This window comes from Hipposideros armiger, unplaced genomic scaffold (genome assembly GCF_001890085.2).
Source record: "Hipposideros armiger isolate ML-2016 unplaced genomic scaffold, ASM189008v1 scaffold_842, whole genome shotgun sequence".
Taxonomy (NCBI): domain Eukaryota; kingdom Metazoa; phylum Chordata; class Mammalia; order Chiroptera; family Hipposideridae; genus Hipposideros; species Hipposideros armiger.
In genome coordinates, this window is record NW_017732192.1 from 6,906 (window position 1) to 30,692 (window position 23,787).

Genomic DNA, 23,787 nt, shown 5'->3' on the forward strand with positions numbered 1-23,787 from the left:
GATCCATTGATGTATTAGGTGTAAGTAAGTATTGCAACAACAAAGCAGATCCAAACATTTTCCAAATATTGGGTCGTCGGAAAAGTAATGATATATTTTTTCTAATGTTTTCTATGCAAAAATGCATCATGACTTTCTCCATGACCCAATACATTGTCAGAATGCTCTTGGTCTGACTTTTTTATGTTTTTCTACCTTGACAAGTGTTGTCTTTGGCATCCCAATTATTCTTACCAACAATAGTGCGCTTTCTGGTCCGAACTGCACCACAGTCTCCATTGCATGAAGAAAACTTGGACCAGCTGGTAAACTGACAGTCATCTTGGCAGGGGATCTGGCAAGCTTGGGTAAGGGCTGGCACAGGGCCTGCATTCTGGAGGCATTCATGGATGCCAGCCGGTCCTCCGTCTTGCTTTCGACAAGTAATGGCTAAAGGAAAAGCATAAAGCTATTTATAATGAATTTGAATGTCTGTAATTGCTCTGCAATTTAGGAATTAACCTAACATTTTCTTACACAGTCAGAGGAATCCTCTTTTAATTCTTTACTTGCAGCAGAAATCCGGTAGGAGTGTTTCTAATCATCACAGTAGTCATTAAATTGATCCTGTAGGTTTTCTTTTTAAATGACAGATAACCTTCAGTGGTTTTTGTGACACAAAAAAGCACACAGATGCATGAATACACACACACACACACACACACACACACACACACACACACTTGGCATTTAGCAGCTTTTATTAGATGCTATTAAGAATTTCAAGTCACATGTGGAGGATATTTAGAAATGAATTATTTACGAGATGAATAAATAATACATGGGCTCTGATAATAGTTTATGTTGAGCACAGGTTATTCATAGAGGGTCTGGGAGATACCACACATCTCTAATAATTGTTTTTATATCAGTGGCCACTCTAGGATTCCTATATAGAAGGGTCTTACTGGCAGTAAATTGGTTGGAGGTTTTGGTGGGAAGGAAATGCTTATGGAACTTGTCTTAGAGCTGCATTTGCATAGTTTTGTTTCTGTCTTTGTTTTTTCACACTGGAAGTTTGTTGAGGTGGCTTTCAAGTGGTTAATGGGAGGAAACAATGTCAAAGTCCCCTACCCCACCTGTCCACAATTTCTTCACATGCACAAATATCAACCATGAATTTAAAAATAAAAACAAAAACTTTTATCAACCTTAATCTATCATATCATAATTAATATTTCCACAATTACCAATGGACTCTTAAAAATGGTCAAATAATTTTGATTCATATATATTATTTTCTCAAGATATTGTTCTACTGAATTCTTAAAACCCTGTCATAGTTTTATTACTCATTAAATATAGATGTAAACTTGCTTTAAGGTAAACAGGTTTTAAAGAAAAAGAGCAAGTGATGTTTAAAGTGCCCTTTCTCCCTCTGCCATTTCCCCCTGTTGATTTTTAAAATCATCCATTCATTTATTGAGGAAGCAGATGAAACATTTATGCTGTGGTCCTAAAGTGAAGTCTTTATTGAACTGGCTTAAATGGCCTCAGTCAGGCTGATTTACATGGCTTTCAGGGTTTACAGTCTAGGCTGAAACTGCTGCTGACCTCTGCCCTGCTCAGGATTCTATCATGAAACTAAGGTCGGGGAACCTGATATTTTGATCCCAAATTACAGTTAGGGCACAGAAGGTCTCAGTTAGACAGCACTCTCTGAAGCCATATACTAAAAACTTAATGCCTAGTAAGGTAGGGCTGTGTGATAGGGTGTGTATAAGGATATAACAATTCTAACAAGGAAGACTTTCTCTGTGTAGGGGAACACAATTTGTTGCAACTGCTAAAGGATAAGTTACGTAATTGTGCAAATGTAGGTGCATACCCACCTATTTCTTAGCTATAGATATGTCTTCATTTAGTATGCACAACACTGGAAGGACCAATTTGTATGAAAAGAAGATGTGTCACTGAATTTTAAAGAGAATGAAAACCTGGTAGAGTTACACAACAGTGACTTTTATAAAGGTTGTACAACAGGAAAAAACAAAGTACCCCAAAGAGACTCTCACTACTTGGGGGAGAAGCTGCCTGGTGGTCTGTGTTTATCATACTAGTCTAAGGTAGTGGTTCTCAGATCAGGCTGCAGATTAAAATCACCTGGATAGCTTTTGGAAAATGTCTACACTCTTGTTGAACTCAAACATTCTGATTTAATTGATCAAGGACAGGGTCCTGAACATTAGCATCTTTTTAAAGTTCCCTTATGATTCCAGCATGTAGCAGTGGATTGAGACCACTGCTCCGGTAGGTAATACATATATTTCCACTCACATCAGAAGCACCGGGAAGGCTATTAAAGTTGAAGATTCTTGGATTCATTCCAGAGCTCCTGAACGTGAACTGTGTGGGGGGATAAGGAATATGCATTTTTTTCAAGCTGTGCAGATGTTCCTTAAGCATGCTCAAATTTAAGACCTGCTAGTCTCGAGTATTCAAGGCACCAGGAGGAGTCTGGCTGAGACTTGTGGCCAAGACTGAAAGTCATTTGTTACCCAGTCACCCCGGCACTGTGTCAAGCTTTGAGAAACTATGGCTGAGCACGTGGGAATGAGATAAGAGTGCTCTAAACTTGGAGTTCAAGGGCACTTGTCCAAGGAGTGGATCAAAAAAAGCATCCATATAGTCTGGAAGAATGTTATCTGTGGATTGGTGTAAGGGGAATCCCCATGATGTGGTATATTAATGAGCTGATGGGACTTTGTAGTTCTCTCCATACCTGCCATATGGAAGTAGGGCTGACTCCTTAAACACTTTAAGCTTGGTAAGCTCTGACGGTTTCTGGGCAAAATTGCTCCAAGGAGGCCCAAAGGAAAGGATTAATCAAGAGGGAGTTACTAGACTTTTTACTAATCAGGATATGTAGGAACCTCAAGAATGATACATTTGGAAAATAAGAGATTTGGCCATATCAGAACTCTAAGCTTTGAAGAAGATTGCATTGTTACAACTAAAAGAAAATTATAAAACTAAACCTGGGTTCTTTGAAATAAGACTTTTATCTACTTATCCAATTTGGCTCTGTGAAACAGAGACTTGGATATAAATCTTTTGAGAAACTAAATGGAATTGAATTAAGTTCTCCATTATGGGTTTTTCCTCTAAGGTTGTCTCTCACATAATGTATCTCAGAATTGGTTCAACTTTCATAACATGAAGTAACACCAAAAAATGAAAACCAAACCAAACCACTACCAGCATGATACCAGAAACAAATTAACTTTGTGCAGATCTATACTATTTATATAAATCTAAAGCCCTTTCCCTGTATACCTGCAGTACGTGCCTAAAATCTTTCGTATTTCAACTAGTTGAAAAGAAAAGAAACAAAATGTGTAAAAGTCCCACATCTTTTCTCAGAAACCCACTCAGCACTCCACTCCCCTTATCTGCCGTTTTAGACAGTGTACTTTGAATGAATTACTCATGCAATGTTATGCAAACATGTAGCAACACTATCATTCGTACAATATATTGAGAATTTATCATACATCTCAACTTGTTTCTATTCTGACATAGAGGAAATACAATTCAAACACAGGAATGCAATCTGAAATGAACTTCCTATCGGGGTGAGGAAAATATAAATGTTTGGAAAGGAAACTGTCTCGTCTCTCAACTTTATAAATCTTAAAATTCCTTTCTAAGATACTGAAAACAGGGTAGTTTTCACTGTAGATAAGATTCATCATACTAAGCACGGTTTCCTAGCACACCAGAAAGCTACACATACCCAGACACTTGTATCTGTACTTACAGGAGGAGCATGTGTGTCTTGTGTATAATGATTTTGCAAGTGCCCCTTTGGGCTGAGGTCTTATTGGAAAGATGAGCCCAAACCATGCTGCTCTATGGATAATTCACCATGAGAGCTTCTTGGTGAGGTCAGCAAATAGCAATATAATTATTGTAAAGTCAAATTCCACATGTGACTCTCTGTTGATTCTATTTTATTTATAATTTTATTTTATTTACATGAGGCACATCAATTTTTATTTAAGTGTCATGGGTAGACTGCTTCCAACAGGCTAAAAGCCTGGGAGACATCCATATGATGGACTGTGGGTTATGAATTGAGTGAGACAAGCACAGTCCATCAATACTAAGGAAATGTCGGAAAGATAAATAAATAAGAAAGCCAGTTTCTTCAACAAATAAATGCTCTATAAAAGGGGGCCAGAATTGTTAGATTCAAAGTGACTTAAGAAATATTCTAACCAAATGCAACGCGAAGAGCTTCATGAACCCTGATCTAAACAAATCCATTGTAAATAGACAGTTTCGAGACAAAGGGGGAAAAATGAAACATGGTCTGAATATTAGATGATATTAAAGAATTATTGTTCATTTTATTTAGTATTATAATGATAATATTGTTATGTTTAAAAAAAGTATTTATGGATGGTATATATATCTCTTCTGGAAGTTGCTTTAAAATATCCCAGAAAAATATTTTTAAGTGTGTGAGGAGTGGCAGACAACCAATAATAGCAACATGTTAAAAACAAATATATGGATATATGGTGATGAAAGGATACTGACTCTGGGTGGTGAACACACAATGTGATATATAGATGATGTATTACAGAATTGTACACTTGAAACCCATGTAACTTTACTAACTATTGTCACCCCAATAAAATTTAATTAAAAAAACAAACAAAAAACTCTCAAGGCTGAGGGAGTCATGGTTATACTACCGGTATTCATTATACTATTGTCTTTACTTTTGTATATCTTTGAAATTCCCTATAAATTTAAATTTTAAAATATTAATAAGTAGAACAAGTAGAGTCAATTCCAGAATGTTTTCATGCAAGTTGAATTTTGAGCTATGTTTTAGAGAGCAGAATAATAGACGTTCCTGGAATGAAAGGGAACAGATAATACTGGTTTGAGCTAAAAGGACATGGCTATCGGTGTTATGCATATATCAGTATGTAAATGGAAAGCCACCGGTGCAGCCGTGAAGTAAATCTAACAGAATTCACAATGTAGTTGCTCATCTTCATTTTGTTATAAAGGAATGAAACTCCTTTATGCAAAGAAAGGAGGAGTTTATTGGTCTATATGGGGTTACCCTTCAGCGTGTAAGACCATGTTGTCATTTCATTGGGATAATCAGAGTGAAATAAATACTAGATCTAAAACGTGCACACAGAAGTTCATTACAGGAAACAGATTAAGATCAGTGCCCTAGTGCAGTGAAAGCTTCTGGGTTATATGTAACAAAGAGTTCAAGGAGCTCTGAGACCTGATTTATTCAACTGAACAATATTAACATGGTTTATTCTCTAGTGTCTAGGTAGCACTAGAGACAGGATATGTTCAGCTGATTGTGTGATTAGAAGAATGATTTTTCTTATACTGTTACAAAAAAACAATGGGAATAGTGAGAATGAATCATGTAGGAATAAAAAGGAAAAGCTTGATGTGAGCGGAGTTAGATACCAAGAGACCTAATTGTGCTTAGAAGACCAAACCTATAAATAATGCAAGAGGGATCCTGTTGTTTACTAGGTGGATATAATGATCCTGATCTTTCTCTGTGTAAAAGAGATTTTCACTGATGCATTTGCCAAATTATGCTTCCTAATTAATGTTGTGAATGTATTAATAACTAGCAGAAAGGGGAAAAATTCACTGTTTAAAATTGATTCTAAATAGTTATCAATGATCCCCAGTCTCATAGATGCTCATAACATATCTGAACGTCCTTGTAGGAGGACTTTCTAGGAAATAATAATCAGCTCCCAATGGACTAGCTCAGACTGAGGTCAGCGAGGTCCCCGACTGGGATCTGGAAGGGTTAACTAACTGCACAACAACAAATGGAGCACAGAGGAACTAGGGCAGCCACATCAGTGTCAAGCTGATTTAAAGGAGCTACTTAACAAATAGAAAATGCTAATAATCATTTTATGACAGGGCTCTCCTAGACATAGAAACAAAACCAAAATCCCCAAATCAACTAGGATGCTAATATTCATAGACACTTAGGGGAAATTATTTAAAAATAGAAAAAAAAATCTGGAAGATTAAAATAATAGCTTATATAAGTGAGCCATACAAAAATATTGGGTGGTACCTTACAAATATATTAGCGAAAAGAAGATTTTAAAAATTTTGTCTGGACAAAATTTCTTTAAATCAAGCTCCTTTGCTCTTTTCTATCTAGTTCATTTACCTCTTCTCTTCTTTTTCTTCCTATTGCATAACAATCTTTAAAAATTAACAGATTATTGTGAGTTACTGAGATAAATTGGCCCAGATATTCTGGGCATAACCCCAATAATGCCTGTAAATGTAATCTTTTAAAAAGAACAAAGTGGGCCAGAGTGTAAGTAAAAGACTAAATACCAAGAGCATCAATACAGTCTAAGACACTTAATTTAAGCATAAGTTTTAAGGATATTTGTTCACTCAAAATAACAGCATACATTGTAGTTAAAAACTTATATCCCACATTCTACATTATTTATTTAATTTTGGCAGAGGGGGAATTAGAACTTTCTCTTTAATTTTTAAACTTTCTCTTTATAACCTTATTAACCAATAAGTGATACAGGGTGAGGACCCCCAGGGCCAGGAAGGTCCCTGCCATGTGAGGCATATTATTGAAGCTTTTTTTTTTTTTTCTTTTTTGTGGTCTAGATTTGAATCACGCTGGCTTCCACATAAACAGACTAATGTCAGATCTTAGTGACAGGTCAACATTACAATAAGCATTCTTGGCAGGCAAGGATACAGAAGGACTGGAGGATTAGGATAGGCGGGATTGACCCTGGGTCCATGGGATTTATAGGAAGTATGCTTGTCAGGAGATAGCATGAAAATCATACGGAGATTAAACAAGAGCAAATTTGAAATTATTTTTATGGCATCTCAGTATCAAAAATCTATGATACTTTTGCATCATACTGTTGGTATAAACGTGTCACACGGTAATAAATACTGAAATAATATACTGGGGATGCCAAAAAAAAAGGTATACAAGTGGACACTTTGGTCAACGTTGCTCAAGCAGTAGTTCACCATAATCAGAAGTGTCTGGATGCTGATGGTAACCACTTTGAGCACCTCTTGTAATTGCAGAAGTCAAGCGTGACTTGTATTCATCTTTTGTCATCGGTATATATTATTATAATTTTAATACAGTTTTCCTTTCTTAAAATGTGTATACATTTTTTTGGCAGCATTTGTATATACATTACAAGTAGTAGTGACTGACATTGCCCCTTAGGGCAGTCATAAAGAAAAAAATAAGTAAATTGTCTCAAATTGTCAATATTATGTGCCATGTTTTTACTTACAATGCAAATGCAATGGTTAACTCTAGCCGCAGCGACATGAGTAGCTTTCAATGACACAGTCACTGATCAACACACAATATAGCCTTCTAAATCCCATCCAAACTGAAGAATGTGAGTTAAAAGACAGAAGTTACAATTTTACTAAAAGTTTATATACAAGGGACTCAAATAGTATGAAGCAAATATAAGCCATCTATTCACTTAAAAATTAAATAGAAGGTGGACATAATTTCATGTTATCTGCATTTTTTTTACTGACAATATTAAAGATGCTTCCTTCAAAGGTTCTCTAAAATTTTCCTGTGACATTTAAGAATGATTCCAGTTTTAAAGTTGTTAAATCCTGTCACTTCATTCTTCTTTAAAATATCTCTTTCTCTTCTCTCTTTTTAGATCTTATACCATTACATAAAACTTCCTGGAATACACCATTGTCAATATCCAAAGCCTTGCTAAGTTTCTTTACCATTTCTAATTTTCTATGGAAAATGTCCTCTTCCTCTGTCTCCTCTTCATCCTTCTGGTTCTCAAATACTCCTGGGGGTATTCAAATCCTCCAGAGTGTGACCCCTTGCCTCCAACTCACTCACAGGAGCTCTCAGCAAACTGGTCAACGCACTGTTCATCAAACATATAGATTTTACTTCCGGCCTTTGTGTTTGAGTCATCCTATATTTAAATGCCGTTTTCTCTGTCACTATGCCCTATCAGTGGTTACCTTTTTATCTTTTTCCAATTCTTGTGGTTACTGTATATGTAAACTACTAATATGTTATTAATATGCTTGAAACTGGAATAATATACAGTAATACCTTGGTTTGTGAGCATAATTCCTTCCGGAAACAAACTACTCATCTTGCAAGACATGGCTCATTTACCACATTAAAATGTAGTAGAAATGTTTGCTCATCTTGCGGAACACTTGCAAACCAAGTTACTAGCAACCCAAGGTTTTACGGTATATCTATACTTTATTTCCTACCATAAGAAATGAACTGAAACTGTTACATACTTTTATTCTTTCGACAGGCTGGGCCCAGGACTATGTAAGCCACATGAAACATGTGGCATGTATTAAAAAAATATTTGTTTCATAAAAGAATAAGTCATACTGAATGATATCCAGGAAGTTTCAGCTGGCTTATAGGGACAGCTTTCTTAGAGAGCTTAATACTAACAAACTTACAGCTCTGTACACTGGGATGGAAATTTCATTTAAAGACTCTGATCCTTCATTATTGCTATGGACTGAATTGTGTCCCCTCCAAATTCATATGCTGAGGCTCTAACCCTTGTATTTCTGATATATTTGGAGATGAAGCTGAGAGGTAATTAGGCTTAGATGACATCATGAGGGTGGGGCCTTCATGGTAGGATTAGTGCCTTTATAAGAAGAGACCAGAGAGCTTTCTCTCTTTCTATCAGGTGAGGTCACAGCAAGCCAGAAAAAGAGATCTCAGCAGGAGCCAAGGTAGCCAGCACGTCGATCTTGGACTTTCCATCCTGCAGAACTGTGAGAACCAAATTTCTATTGTTTAAGCCACCCAGTCTATAGTATTTTGTTACAGCAGTCCAAGCAGATTGATATGATTATTAACACAAAGTTTTAACCACTTATTTTACAAAAGATTTCTAATGTTTCTACAGAAACACTTAATGAACTTAAGGAAAAATATCCTGTTTGTAGCAGAGTAGCTAATCCAATTTAGAGAAAATTGGGCAAAAATTACTGGTGATTCTTGGAATGGTTGATATAAAATTTTGCTTCATCATTATTGCACTTTTCTTTTCAAATGTAAAAAAAAAGGTCATAAATAATCACACAAATGCCTATGTACTTTTAAAACTTTCAGGAGTATATTGATTTTCTTTTATGTTGTAATGCAGGGGTCGGCAATCTGCAGCTTGCAAGCCACATGTAGCTTGTTGGGGTATATTCTGTCTCAAATGTTTGCTGACCCCTGGAAGAGCCAATCCTGTCCCTTACAACAATTTAAAAATTATTCAAGAGCCATAAATATATTTTTACATAATCACCATTATGCGAATAATATCCTTTAAAAATTTTATAAATGAAACTATGATAGTTTTATTTTCATTTTCAATTTTACTTCAGAGCCACAGTTCACGAATCGCAGTTTGCTGACCCCTGGCGTCTCTTCCGTCTCAAAAGTTTGCCGACCCCTGTTCTAATGTAATAGTTCAGAAGACATTTTCATTCACATAGTTTTCAAATATATAGAATATAGACTTGGTAAAAAATACATTTACTTGGAGTGGAATCTTCCTATATTATTGTGCTTATGCCATTCTAACTCATTTCTGAGTAAGCTGAGTCTTACTGATTTGCTTTTCAGGTAGTGTCAATACTGAGATGGTAAGCAGTGATAGTTAGTTACTTGCTTAAAGAGACTCTGGAACATAATTGCTTCCCAAATCCTTTGAAATGCATCACCACAGATAATTCCTACAATTGGAACTATTATGCTATTAGGAATATTAATAGTAAAAATGAAAGTCTGTCTATAATGGAAACTTTTTTTATTAATAGGTAAAAAGTAGGTACACGTGACTAGATACAAGAAAACCTAGGATGGTTGGCTAGTAAACTGGTAAAAGAGAATTTTGTGTAATATTTTTTTACTAATACAGAAGGTTCAAGTAATCTGAGAAAACCTGAATCATAATAGGTGACCTTGTCAGTGTCCTGCTGAGTGGTGCATTTTCTATGAGACGTAGACATTCTTTCCTCTCTGTGTATTCTTAGTGAATTACCTCTTGATGTCCAGTTCTTGGGTATGATTTATCTTCTTCTAGACAGGAGAATTATGCGGACACTGTCTCTTATCTTCCTTATCCCATGGCACTATCTGGTTTCACCTTCAACTCTTAAAAATTTTTTTTTTTACTACTAAAGTTTTTAGGATCACATTTTATTCCTAAATTCCCCCAAAGGATGCAGCAATTGTATCCTAAAGGCATATGTTTTACTACTGTGACCGTTTTTAAAGTCCACTGCTCTTATACCTGTAAAATTGTTTCTTTATAGACGAGTTGAATTTGAAAACTTTTTCCCAAATGACCAGATAAACTTTGGGGATTTTCTAATCCAATAGAGTATTAACTATTCAGTACTATTAGAAATTGTGACTATATCATGGATTACGTGGCATTAGAATTTGGACTAGGGGTCAGCAAACATTTTCTGTAAAGGGCTAGATAGTAAATATTTTTGGCTCTGGGGGCCATATGCTTTCAGTAGCAAAGTTCAGTCATCCTTTGGAGTCTGCGGGGATTGGTTCCAGGACCCCCTTGGCTACCAAAATCTGCAGATGTTCAAGTCCCTTATATAAAATGGCATACATAGTATTTGCATATGACCTATGTACATATCCCTGTATTCTTTAAATCACCTCTAGATTACTTATAATACCTACATAGTACAAATCCTATGTAAATAGCTGTTACGCTGTATTGGTTAGGGAGTAATGACATGAAAAATAAGTCTGTACATATTCAGTTCAGATATAGCCATCCTAGGCTTAACCATATAGTACCCGTCAGCAACAACATAACATTTTGAGGGTTATTTTTCATCCCTGGTTGGCTGAATCTGCAAATGAGGAGTCTGTGGATAGAGAGCCAACTATACTCAACCTTGCCTTGTATCATAAAAGTAGCCATAGGCAATAGATAAATACATGGTATGGCTGTGTTCTAATAAAACTTAATTACAAATCAGGCTGTGGGTTGGATTTGGTGCACAGGCCATTGTTTGCTGACCACTGGTCTAGACAAATAGTTTGATAAAAGCTATGTAATAAAACATTTTTACCTTTGAAATCAGAATGGTAAAGTTAGCTATCTCATGGTTTACTTCATATGGTGTCATTTCTGACACAAGCAAGGAAATAGTAATTTAAAGTTAATACCGTTTAAGTTCTTTAGGTAAAAAGAAATGCTTAAATAGTCTACCAATGCAAACAGGTTAGAGAAAAAACATCTATTAATGGTAAAATATAATAACCTCTTTTCCCCCTGTATATAATGCATTTTAGAGATCTTCGGTTCTCCTATGACTTCAACAAATCCCTTTATGGGGATTACACAAATTTCTAACTGCTTTCTTAAGCTATTTCTATAGCTACATTTCTACATTACAAACGCATACTTGGATATTTCTATTGGCTCCCCTGCCATCACCTCTAATGCATAATATACAAAATATACTTTCTAAAATTTGCTTTACTTTCAGACTTAGAAATGTTCACCAATATTATAACTATTCTCAAGCTAAAAATATTGGAGTTAAAGAATCATCTGATCACTTTTCACTTGTTTATTTCTATTTCTGCTATGATTGTCTGCCACTAAGTCCTAAAATTATTTTTCTCTACTGTATGTTGAAAATTCATTTATTTTTGCTCATTTCCACCACTGTGGTTCCAGTCTGAGTCCCTATTACTTCATCCTTGCATTGCCACAAAAGCGTAGTAGCTGGCATCCAGACCCATGCATCTTGCCTTTCTAATTTATTCTGTACATGCTGGTGGATAAAACACTGCTTTCTTCAGGTGCTTGCTCCTACTACTTATTGAACAAGGTCTAAAATACTGATGCTGACATTTATAGCCCTGGACGAAATCACCCCAGGCTCTAGCTCGCATCTTCAGTGCTTCACTCTACCCACTTTTCTGTGAACACATTTAATGCTTTTGTTTTTTCTTACCTCAAATACTTACCTTATAAAGTTAACCTTATTTTATATTCTTTTTTCCTTTCTACTTATTCTGATATTATGGTACCAAGTCAAGTCCCAGTTCCTCCTTTAGGTTTTTCTTACAGCTCTTAGCTGTAAATTATTGCTTTTGCAATGGATCAGTCACCATCTTTAGCTCACACATGGTGGCTGATGTTACCAATGATCTCATTTCCCTACTCAAATGCAAGTTTCTTGGCTTGAAAATCTTCATTCTTTCCTGACACAGTCTTCTCAATGCAATCCCACTGAACTCGTGACTGGAATTAGACAGTCTGATGTATTAGAGAGAATGGGGATAGCTTCTCTATACTCTTCGCTGATTGATGCTAATCCTTACTACTCAAGTACTTTAATCATTAACAAACAGTAGAAGTTGGTACTTTTTAAGTCTCTGACCAGATAAGGACAAAGATGAAAATAGCAAGAATCTCATGGGTCAATCATGCAGAGTTTGGAAAATAGCCCTGACCAGCAAAGGAATAAAATTTTGCCTTTTTGCCATATGCAAAATATATTTCTAGACTCTTTTTTTTTTAAGCTGAGCCATCCTGCCACCTGTTGGCAGCTCAGCGGCTGCTCAGCTCGGGCTGGGAATCGAACCGCTGTTGCTCAGAGCTCAAACTCTTGAGCAAGCTCTTAACCAACTGAGCCACTCAGCCGGCCCCTGATATTTCTATACTCTTTATTCTCCCTGTTTCATATTTCTACAGAAACATAGGTTCTAAGAAAAAATGAAAAAAAATATCTTTACCAAGGCAACAAAGAAAAAGATTATCTTCATGTGGAAGTTAAGGAGGTTCTTCTTAGTATATTTATACAGAAATGACTTTTTCCACCTATCCTGAAAATAGGAAAGATTGCAGAGATAGAGTAAATAGTCAGACAAGTAGTCCAAGATTAGAAATATTATTTAATTACAGGCAGCGGAAGAGGAACCAGTAACAGGAAACAAAGACTGAAACAATCAGAAAGCCAGGAGAAAGTGGCATAGGGGAAGCTGAAGACGCCTTTTCACGGTGGCAGAGGGTCACAGTATTAGACACTACAGAACAGTCACCCAGGATGAAGAATGACCACAGGTTATCAGATTTGGAAATGAAAAGGTTACTGGTCATCACAGAAGAACAGTTTTTAAACAAACTTTGTGTCAAAAACCAAAAGACCCATGTTGATATTGCTTTTATGCCCACTCTGACCTACGCCCACATTCATTGGGGTCATGACCTAACTTGTAGTGCTCATTTGCTGAAGACTTAATATGTGCAAAGCACTGTGAGGATCATTATGTTCTCGGCCTCAGAGGGAGGAAATAAATGAGCCAAGGTTCTGCGGTTGTTAAGCAGTCAAGTTTGGAACTGCAGCTGTTTTCACCACATCTCAGATTTCCTCCAGTGGCATTCTATAAAAGTGCGGTCTTCCTCTGTTTTACCTAATTTTATTTCACACTTGGATCCCTGAGTATTATCTGTGCATAGATTATAGAATATGAAAATTGGAAGAATCCTAAAAGATCATTTGGTCCAACCCTCTTTTCCTTTTTTCCACTTAAATAAACTGAGACCCACAAAGGGAAAGTAATGAATAAAGACTCACACTGTACCAGTGAAAGAACAGGGACTAAAACTTGTGTTTTCTAATTCCCAAGTTCATATATGTCTTCATTATAAACTCCAGGTAGGGCCCAAATTGCACGCAAATGTATGCTTGATTCAAGGAGGAACTAGCAGGGCATGTCAAGAAGGTCTCATATCACTCAATTTCTTGATGAATAGTTTGAAAATGGGAGCATGCCTTTTAATTTTATATACCTAAGTCTCTGTAACTGTAAGAGGAAGCAGTTATTTTTTTAGCTAAAGCTGGTGGTAGAGGATACATAATGAATATTAAACATATAAAATAAAATACTAAAAATCACTGGGTAGTTAATATCATTTATATCAAAACAATTAATAAAATATTAATATCAAAACAAAATGTTATGTTTCAAATGAAGACTTCTAAAATGATGATTATAAAAATAGAAGATTTTTATAAAAAAGAAGCTATTTTTCTCAAATTGGAAAAACAATCTTTTCACTGTAAAGAAAAGGGGTCCCAGGTCACATGAGCAATAGCTGGAATTCTATTCTGTATGTTCAGACTTTTGCATCATCATCATCAAAGACATAACTATAAATGAGGGAGCAAAGCATGTCTTTATGAATTAAAGAGAGGTGGCAGTGTATTCAATTATATATCCAGCTACATTTTAAGTATGTAGTGGAACTACATGCTAAAAGTCAAAATGAGTAAAAACAAGCAGGCGCTCTCTAAAGACTGAATTTGCTACATGCATGAATAACATGTTCCAAAGCTTAGAATATAAGTATTGTTTATAAGACCCAGTAAATAATCATGGCAAATTGGAAACATGGCTATCATTCACTTCTGCAAGATTCCATGTTGTCTAATATTGCAGACAGATTGTGGTTCACATATGGCAGATTTTAAGTACATAAATCTGCCATTTAAAAATAAGTACTGAATACGAACAGAATCGGGGACAGCCAAGGCAGTGTTATGGATGCTGTTGCTCAAAATTTCTGGGAAAGCTAACCAATCATATTACTTTACATACATGCACATATATGATGCATATGGGTAAGGATGCAAGGATCTTATTGATAAGGTGACAAAGTACGGAATACCATGATCCAAAAACTAAAACAATGACAACAAACAAGCTGCATTTTAATCTATGTCATGAACCTTTCAAGAGCATGATCTGATGGTTCTGGATAAGAATGAGGGAAAAATTCAACCAGAGGAGTTATGGGCTAATGTCAAAGAACAAAGGGCACAATTTAAAAAACAAGTTTCCGTGTTCTGGCGTTAGGTAGAACAGGTGGTAGCAGATGCATATTTACTCTGCTCTGTTGGCTAAGCATGGCATCAAAGTGACAAACTCATCAGGCTAGTGGTTAAGGTAGAGATGTTGGAGAAATGAAGGATCTTGAGATTATTATGGTAAGCGAAATAAGTCAGAAAAAGTCGAGAACCATATGATTTCACTGATATGTGGGATACAAAACTGAAAACAACAAAGGGACAAGACAAACAAATGAAGAAATAAAAACTCATAGACACAGACAATAGTTTAGTGGTTACCAGAGGGTAAGGGGGGAGGGGAATGGTAGATGAAGGGATCAAATATATGGTGATGGAAAGGGAACTGACTCTGGGTGGTGAGCACACAATGTGATATATAGATGGTGTATTATATACCTGAAATCTATGTAACTTTACTAACACTTGTCACCCCAATAAACTTTAATTAAAAAAAAAAAGAAAGAAGAAAAGAAAGCAAATCAGCTGTGGAATGAGGCCTCCCACCTCTTGCCTGCCGTCCAGGCCCACAGCCCTCCTGTGCTTCGGGGCTGTCCTGTCGCACGCTCCATGGGACTAGTTGGCACCTGCGCCATTTGTGAGTCTTCCACCTACAAGAAAAGAACAGAAACCTCATGGAGGGGAAGCAAAAATGCCAGGCAAGTCATAGAGATATGGTGGCATGGAAACATGACTTTGACCGCTGCAAACAGAAATGTGACAATGCTCGATTCTATCTAAATTTAATTTAGATCTCCATCAAGGCATTAGAAAAAGCAGCATTAAATATTAAAGTACCTCTATGGCAGTGGAGACAGAGTCCATCATTGTCAAGTCCAATGAGAATAAACTCTACTGATAGCGTTTAGCCTTTTTAATGGTTAGGACTGCCAGCAGACATACCAGAAAGCAGGTGCATTCTACTTAAATGAGGTATATTTCGTTTATATTCAAATTGTGAAACTGCACTCAAGTAATCAATCTTTTGTATAGTGCTCTTTTGGTTTGCGTTAGAGGGGTAACTCAGAAACTGCAATAATAACACACTTTATAAATACAAATCCCCCAAATACATTTGGGCTAATAGTTGTCAGTGTTCATCATGTAAACATGCAATTACATTATTTGTCATCTCAGAATTAAATACAGGTAAATTAAGATGGCAAATTTGTCATCAATTTCATCTTAAATTATTATTTTGCGATCACACGTTCCATCAATGAATGCCATAATATTTCACTTGTTGTCAGGGTCACAATTATATACCACATCAAGTTTCAATTAGGTGCTTTCTTTTAAGAGTCCTGAGGAAAAACGTCTCTAATAATTACCAAAATGATAATGTATAACTTCAATAACCTTCATTTTCTTTGAGGTGGCCGCAAATGAATAGAACAGACATCTTACTGGCATCACTGAGATACAGACGGCATTGTGGGAGCCAGGATACCAGCTCTGAGGAGGCACAGGTGCTCTCTGGAGCCCAGGGAGGGATGCTTAGGTTATTCCTCTAAGTGAAAAAGAATTGCTTCCTAAAGCATATGTTTCATAATTATTAACCACTTTCCTGTGTTCCTTACAGTTTACGTCAACATAAGAAATATCCCCTAACTCCTGCAGCTAATAATACAGCTTGGAAATTTCACAAGTAATTGACTCCCTGGAGATCATTTTGGTGGGAGAGCAGCTCTTTTAAAAAGGCAAGAGAGGGCCGGCTGAGTGGCACATTGGCTAACAGTTGGCATGGGACACCAGCTCTGAGCAGTGGGGCCCTGGTTCGGATCCCACATGAGGGCCAGTGACGCTGTGCCCTCTACAGCCACGATGGTGAACAACAGCTCAACCTGGAGCTGGGCTGCCCTGACTCTCCAGCGATGGCGTAGGCTGCAGCCCCTGCTGCAGTGGGTTGCCATGGGCTACCGTGTGTAGCCAGCAGCCAGCGTGAGTGGCCAGCAGCCGCAGTGGGGCCCTGGTTCGGATCCCACATGAGGGCCAGTGACGCTGTGCCCTCTACAGCCACGATGGTGAACAACAGCTCAACCTGGAGATGGGCTGCCCTGACTCTCCAGCGATGGCGTAGGCTGCAGCCCCTGCTGCAGTGGGTTGCCATGGGCTACCATGTGTGGCTGGCAGCCAGCGTGAGCTGCTAAGAGCTGCTGTGAGCGGCCGTCCAAAGGTTGGCGAGCGACTGCCTCTCCAGGGAAGAGCACAATGATAATACCAACATGGGCCAGTGAAGCGACATCCTTCACAATTAGACTGAAGAACAAAAGGATAGCAATTTGTCTGTTCTCTTTCCCCAATTCCCCAATGCTGTTCCCCTCCCCCAATTCCCCAATAAAATCTTTAAAAGAATAATAATAAATAAAATAAAATAAAAAGGCAAGAGATGGCACATACAGCCATAAACATCCCAGACTCCACAGTGACTGAGGGACAGGGTCAGACTTGAAGTATTTTGCTCAATGTCCCATTCCCTATGCTTCTTCTTTAACGCGGTTACCTGTAGCTTTGGCACATCTGGGGGGCCTCACAGGCCTTCTCTTCATAGAGAGGATCCATGCAGTCCCTGCCTCCATTGGCTGGCCGCTGAATGATGACCCGGTGCCGAGACTGCTTCCTGGCTCCGGAATCCCCTGGAATGAGGCAGTTTTTTAACCTCTGTGCTCTGCACTGACAAAAAAATCTTCCAATACCAGCCTGGGTGAAGACATTATATTGCCCCGAGCTACACGGGTGCTTTGACAATCCTGAATGACAGGCCTCATCTGGTCTCATCATTTCCTAAATTCTCCCAAAGATTGCTTATATTGAAAACCCAATCAATTTATATTTAAAAATATGAAGAATGGAGAAAACAGTCAACTGGCCTTCCTAATGTGCAGTTGCAAAGTAATTGCTGTTTCGTATATTTCTTTCCCCTTGAGAAAAACGACAGGTCTAATTAATTTATTTTCCTCTACCTTAAGTTTATTTTCATGCCATTTCACATAGCACTGTTTGCCACTTGGGACTCATACACGTCTAATGAATCTTTCTTAGGAGAATACATTCCATTTTTAATGTGAAATTTTATTTCTTTGTTATTCACTGAATTTGAGATGCATAACTCGTAAATTATTCTAGTCATTTATTATTCATGTTAAACAGTCTCAGATCTTCATTTCAGGTCGAATTCTAAACATCAAGGCTGTAAGTAGTGAAATGAAAGTCATTTCCTAGAGGCAGAATTTTTAGAGAAGCATTTGAAATAGCAATAATTACTGTAAGTAAATAATTCCAAATTATGCTAAAAAAAACCCCCAATGGAAATAATTAAGATTTACTTTCACAATGAAGATATCAACTTGACAGTAGATATAAAGATGTTCAAAATTTTTTTAGTATTAGAATAAGACTTGTCAACTTTAAGAAAATATATTCCAACTTACAATATATACACTTTAAGGATGAATAGACCCATGGCATGATGCACTTACAAAAGAGTCCCCTAAAAGATTATTTTAATAGACTTCCTGTGATGCATTTACATTTTATTTCAGGATCACTAAATATTTGATACATAAACTACAGGAACTGAGAACTTTATATGGGTTAGCAGCCCCTAACAATGAAAGCTTAATCAGAAATGAAATGAAACATCCTTAAGATTATTGTTTTAGGAGGAAAACGTGATTTGATGATTAGAACTTTCCAATAATGTAAACATCCTTTCTCATGAAGTCAGGGTTTCCCACAACATGGCCTGGACAACTGACTTCCAACCATGTGGACTGAAGTTTCCTGTGTTGGATGGGAGACTGGATCGGATGAGTGATTCCTCCATGTCTAATTGCATAGGAAGATTCCTTAAAAAAAACAAAAACATATTTCTCAGCCTATGCTCTGAACTACTAACAGAATCTTTGAGAGCTAGGTTTGGAAATCGGATTTTCCCAGGCTCGCTAGGGAGCTGTGATGAACGCGCAGGCTTAAGATCTACTGGAAGAGAATACCTTGTATGTCTTGTCCCAATTTCAGATTCTAGGCTTCACATGTCACTTTTTAGCATTATTCCCATTGTTAATACAATACTATTAATGATTGTATTAACTATTTTAGTGAATAACTGGAATACTACAGGTAATGGGAGTAGGGAATTGGGGACTGGTGGTAGTAAGTAGCAGAGAACTAAAGTATTTTAAAATATTGTCATGGGCATTTTTATTGTAACAGTAGTAGTTTGAATGCTAGCTCTAACTTTTTACATATTAAATATCATTTATCTAGGAAAGATCTAAGAAGTGCCAATAGGACTTTTAATAAAATTGCTAATGCAGTCTCCATCCGTAATATTGTTCAATGACCCCTATTTTAAGGCCCAGGTGATAAATTCCTCTAATAATTCAGAGCTAGAAAAAAAAAATTTCTCCTGACAATCTGTTAAGAAGCCCCTGTGCTTCTATTTGTTTCCTTTGTTCACCAGAATCTCAGAGCTAATTTTCTTCTCAGTTGCAGCTTACCTTAACACTGATTTTATAGGGTAATTTTTTGCTTTCTCTACCCCTTCCCCACACCCATTTACTACTTGACTCCATACTTCTTTTACATGTCCTGTTATTTTTCTTTTGTTTTATGTGTATGATTTGTCACTAATCTTTTCAAAAGAGTATATGAACAAAATGACCATTCTTATTATTGTTTAGCGTTGAGGGATTTCTTTGATTTGTAACAGGGAAAAAGAGGAAAAGAACACAGAGGAGTAGGTCTTTGTTTCCCACGGGGTCAAAATTGTTAGAGTCAATAACTCTCCAATCGTTTGCAATCTGCAGAGGGACAACAGACATGCAATTGAGACTCAGGGTTCCAGAGACTGTAGGTGACTGTGAGTTCAGCATCACCGGCACCTTATAGATTGAAGCTTCTGGTCATTAACGCTCTAGATATCACCTGGTACATAGGCAGGGATGCTCAGATTTGGGAAGCAATAATCAAATGTTAGTGTTTCAACTCTACTTCGTTTATTGACTTGAAAGTGAAACTGTCACCTAAGGTACAACCCTGAAACACCCCAGTGCCTATTCATCACAAGTTCGCACCTGATATATATAAGACCATGGTAACTCTTTTTCACTTCCATCATTGATTCCACGCTGGCAATCCATTTAGTCTTATAAAACGTTCAAATACCTTAACCTTGCGGAGCCCACATGATAGAGACTACAACCTGATTAAAGAGAGACGTTCCGAAGCCATAACACCTAGAGAGGAAGTTTAATGGGGTTACACAGGAAGTGTCATGACATCCATGTTTCTATCCACTGTGAGGTTTGTTTCTTCTCAGATTTCAGTTAAGAAATTACTTGTACACTCACAGGAACAGCACTGTAGACCTCAGCCAGGCTACAGAGCTCTCAGATCAAAGTGCAGACAAAGGGAGAGCTACCGCACATGATGAAGAAGGGAAACAGTAGGTTCCTCACTAATAACTTGAGCTGGCAAACTGGAATTTTACAATTTTCATGGTTTCCTGTATGTATTTATGCCCAATTAACTATATGTGGTTGATATACATATACAGTTTCCATGTATTTTTGTGTTTTAGCACCTAGGACAATAGTCACATATAGTAAAGGATTAATAAATACACATTTATTTCACATCTTCTCAACTAGATTATTAGCATCTTCAATTTCTTTCAGTGCATTTCCTTATAGTAGTAAGCACATGGATACTAACTCTGTGCATTTAGCTTATTGGAAATAACGAGCATGAGAAAAATCAACAAATATTCCTATTGTATTTAGACATGAAAATACCTACCTAGGATAGGAATAGAAAAAAAAGGGGGATTATATATATTCAGAAAATTATGTGATAATGGGGCACATAGATTCAGAGGGTATGTAATCTCTCACACGGTTACAGCCTTTTTCAGATTTCAGACAGTCAAGATACATTTCATTAGAGAAATTACTTGATGGAAGGATTTAAAGGGCAGGCAAAACTCAGATTTGTTACGCTAAATGTAGGATGGATGGCAGCTGGAGCAGCATAGTGACAGGAAATGAAAAAGGAAATGTTTCATGTAAGTAGTAAAATGTGAGGTAGTTTTTTTAATCTTTGGGGTAATTCTAGTGTAGTTCTGCTTAAAGGCATCGAGGTAGAATAGATGCCTCTTCAATATCCTTTCTAGCTCTTATGTCAATAAATGTAGTGTGAAAAAAAGTAGTGAACAGAATTTGAGCAGCCAAATAATTTATATGCAGAAATGTTTTCTCTTTGCTAAACAAACAAAACTTTTAAAAAGCCCTTTGTAAAATTTATGAATATTTGAAAAAAGTTAACAAGTGCACTGGTTTAAGGATTAAACGACTCTCTACTCAATGCTGCTGTTTATTGGCATTGATTTTTCAAGGCATACATTGAGAGAGGGCTGAATAACATTTCAAATAACTTTTTGTTTTTCCTGGCATGCTAAGCTATTCTGTTCCATTTTCTGCAGTACTACAGTGCAATTTTATCTCTTTAAAGTGATTTCAAAAAGGAGTGTAGCTCCACATTTTCATGAAACCAAAATTCTTATAAATTTTAGATTTTACCTGCAGAATTAAATTTAAAATAACCATCCCATCCCTGAATTAATTTTCTGCTGCTATTGTCTATCCTTGAACATTCCACTTTGTTTTGCAGTTTTCACTGTGTGCGAAAGTCAGTGTAATTTCAGTAAACTTGGATTAGTACCATTTCATACCAAATAATGAAAAAAAAAACTAACCACATATCATCGCTTTATTTTCCTTACAACAAAAAGCTAGTTTTCTATAACACCATTGTGCCCTTATTCTCAGTTACAGCAGTCCAGGCAAATTAGTAAAGGCTTCTCCAGAGCGCACAGAGCATCCTGGCACTGTTGTCTCATCTCCAGTGGGCACCCCCTCTCCCACCTCCAAGTCTTTTTTTATTGCCTCAATACACAATTACAGTTATTCTTTTTAGGTCTGAGCCTAGGTTTAGGGTTTTGGAAAGCCTTTTGTTATAGGAAACTCAATCAACATGGAAAAGGGAGGGTTGATCTGCTCCTGGTGAGATGACCTGTGCTCAACCCAACACAGCCCCACCTCTCAGAGAGCCGCTTGCTCACAGGACAGCAGATTTCTGAGCGGGTATTCTTGCACTCCTTGGTCACCACCACCCCAGGCACTCCAGAGGGAGAATAGAATCCTAGTGTGGCATCATGAATTTTAGAGAACCATTTTTTTTTTTTTTAGCTGAGCCATCCCGCCACCTGTTGGCAGTTCAGCGGCTGCTCAGCTCGGGCCAGGACTTGAACCACTGTTGCTCAGAGCTCAAACTCTTAAGTGAGCTCTTAACCAACTGAGCCACTCGGCCGGCCCCTGGCACCATGCATTTTAATTTAGAGCAGTTACCTGACTTACCCCAAGAGACCATGGTAACTAACCCCGTTATATCTCACATGCCTGTTACTCATCACAAGAAACTACAATAGTTACACCATCCCAAGCCTGTTCTGAATGTCTTCCATGATCACCTGGACCCACAGCACTAGCTACATGCATAACCCGATTTTCAATTTCTCATTCTTTTCCATCTTCTAAGCTTTCCACCACCACACCCATTGGATCACATGGTTTCTCATCTTCTACCTCTGCTTAGAAAATTTCCTTCCTAATCTTTGCCAGTGGAAGCTGACTCTACCTAGCCATTTCCCAGTCTTTTCTCCTCTCTTTATCTTCAAAAATCCCCAATTCCTCTGAAGTTCCTGTCTTCAACCTTACTACCAGCTACTCACCTTGTAGCAGTCATCTACCAACACTTCATGAATTAATGACTTTAGAATGTCCCTCGTTGTAATCCCTTCTCTTCCTACCCCTGTCACCACTTTGGTTTTGGCATATCCATGGCACTGGACTCTGAATTGTTGTCCATCCTCACCTCTGATGACATGTTCCTGTACCTCACATCAATTACTAGCTCGTCTGTTCATTTCGTGATGTTATCATTAGTACCTTCACACTGTTATCTTTAAACATCTTACTTTCTAGTCATTCCTCTAACCTTTCAGTTCACCTACTTTAGTTTTCATCTTACTAAAATTCCCCAATCTCATTTAAAACTGTCAATTCAATTTCCCTATCACATTTTCAGGTTCTATTAATATTATTCTCTTCATGACCTCACTTCCATCCTAACATAGCTTAGATTCCATACTCCATCATTATTACAAGTACTCCATTTAAAATACCCTTGACTCCCTGATCCTTTTCCTTTCTTGTACCTCCTTGGAAAAGTCCCAATCTTAACCAAAACCAATTACTTTCCTGCACTCAGACAGTTGAAAATGGCTGAAGAAACACTGGCAACTGTGTTTGGCAATCCCTTTTTTAAAGACATGGCTAAATGGACACTCCATGTTGCCTAGAAGCTCTAATACACATTACTAGCTGGCCACCTTTGCACTCTCCAAAATGATGTCACATCTTCTTCTCTTTCCTCAACCCTCCCGAACCTTTCCCTTGATCCTTCATATTCATTGAGAGATTAGAATAATCATTAAATATCTTATCTCTCTCATACCACCAGAGTGGACATTGGTGTCTTTGTTTACTGCTCTGTCCTTTATATTTAGAATTGTGCCTGGCACATTATAGTTACTACTTGAAAAATTATTGTAGAATAAAAAAAGGTAATGGTAGCTTAAGATAATATACATTTGATATTCAATGAAACAATGAATCATTAAACAATTATCAGTAAATGTACCAGATCATCAATAAATAATAATCAGTTAGAAATTTATATTAA

General features: G+C 37.1%; 1 protein-coding gene across 1 annotated transcript in view; it reads right to left on the reverse strand.

Annotated features, from left to right (window-relative positions):
* LOC109374599 (thrombospondin type-1 domain-containing protein 7A) overlaps positions 1–23,787 on the reverse strand; it is a gene marked incomplete at its 3' end in the record, with an annotated part of 587,092 nt that overhangs the window by 5,014 nt on the left and 558,291 nt on the right. Inside the window, exons 11-13 of the mRNA XM_019629338.1 lie at positions 17,486–17,618; positions 15,490–15,593; positions 235–429 (exon numbers count right to left, since the gene is read on the reverse strand). Of these exons, the coding sequence (XP_019484883.1) occupies positions 235–429; positions 15,490–15,593; positions 17,486–17,618 (432 nt within the window). The remainder of the gene's footprint in view (positions 1–234; positions 430–15,489; positions 15,594–17,485; positions 17,619–23,787) is intronic.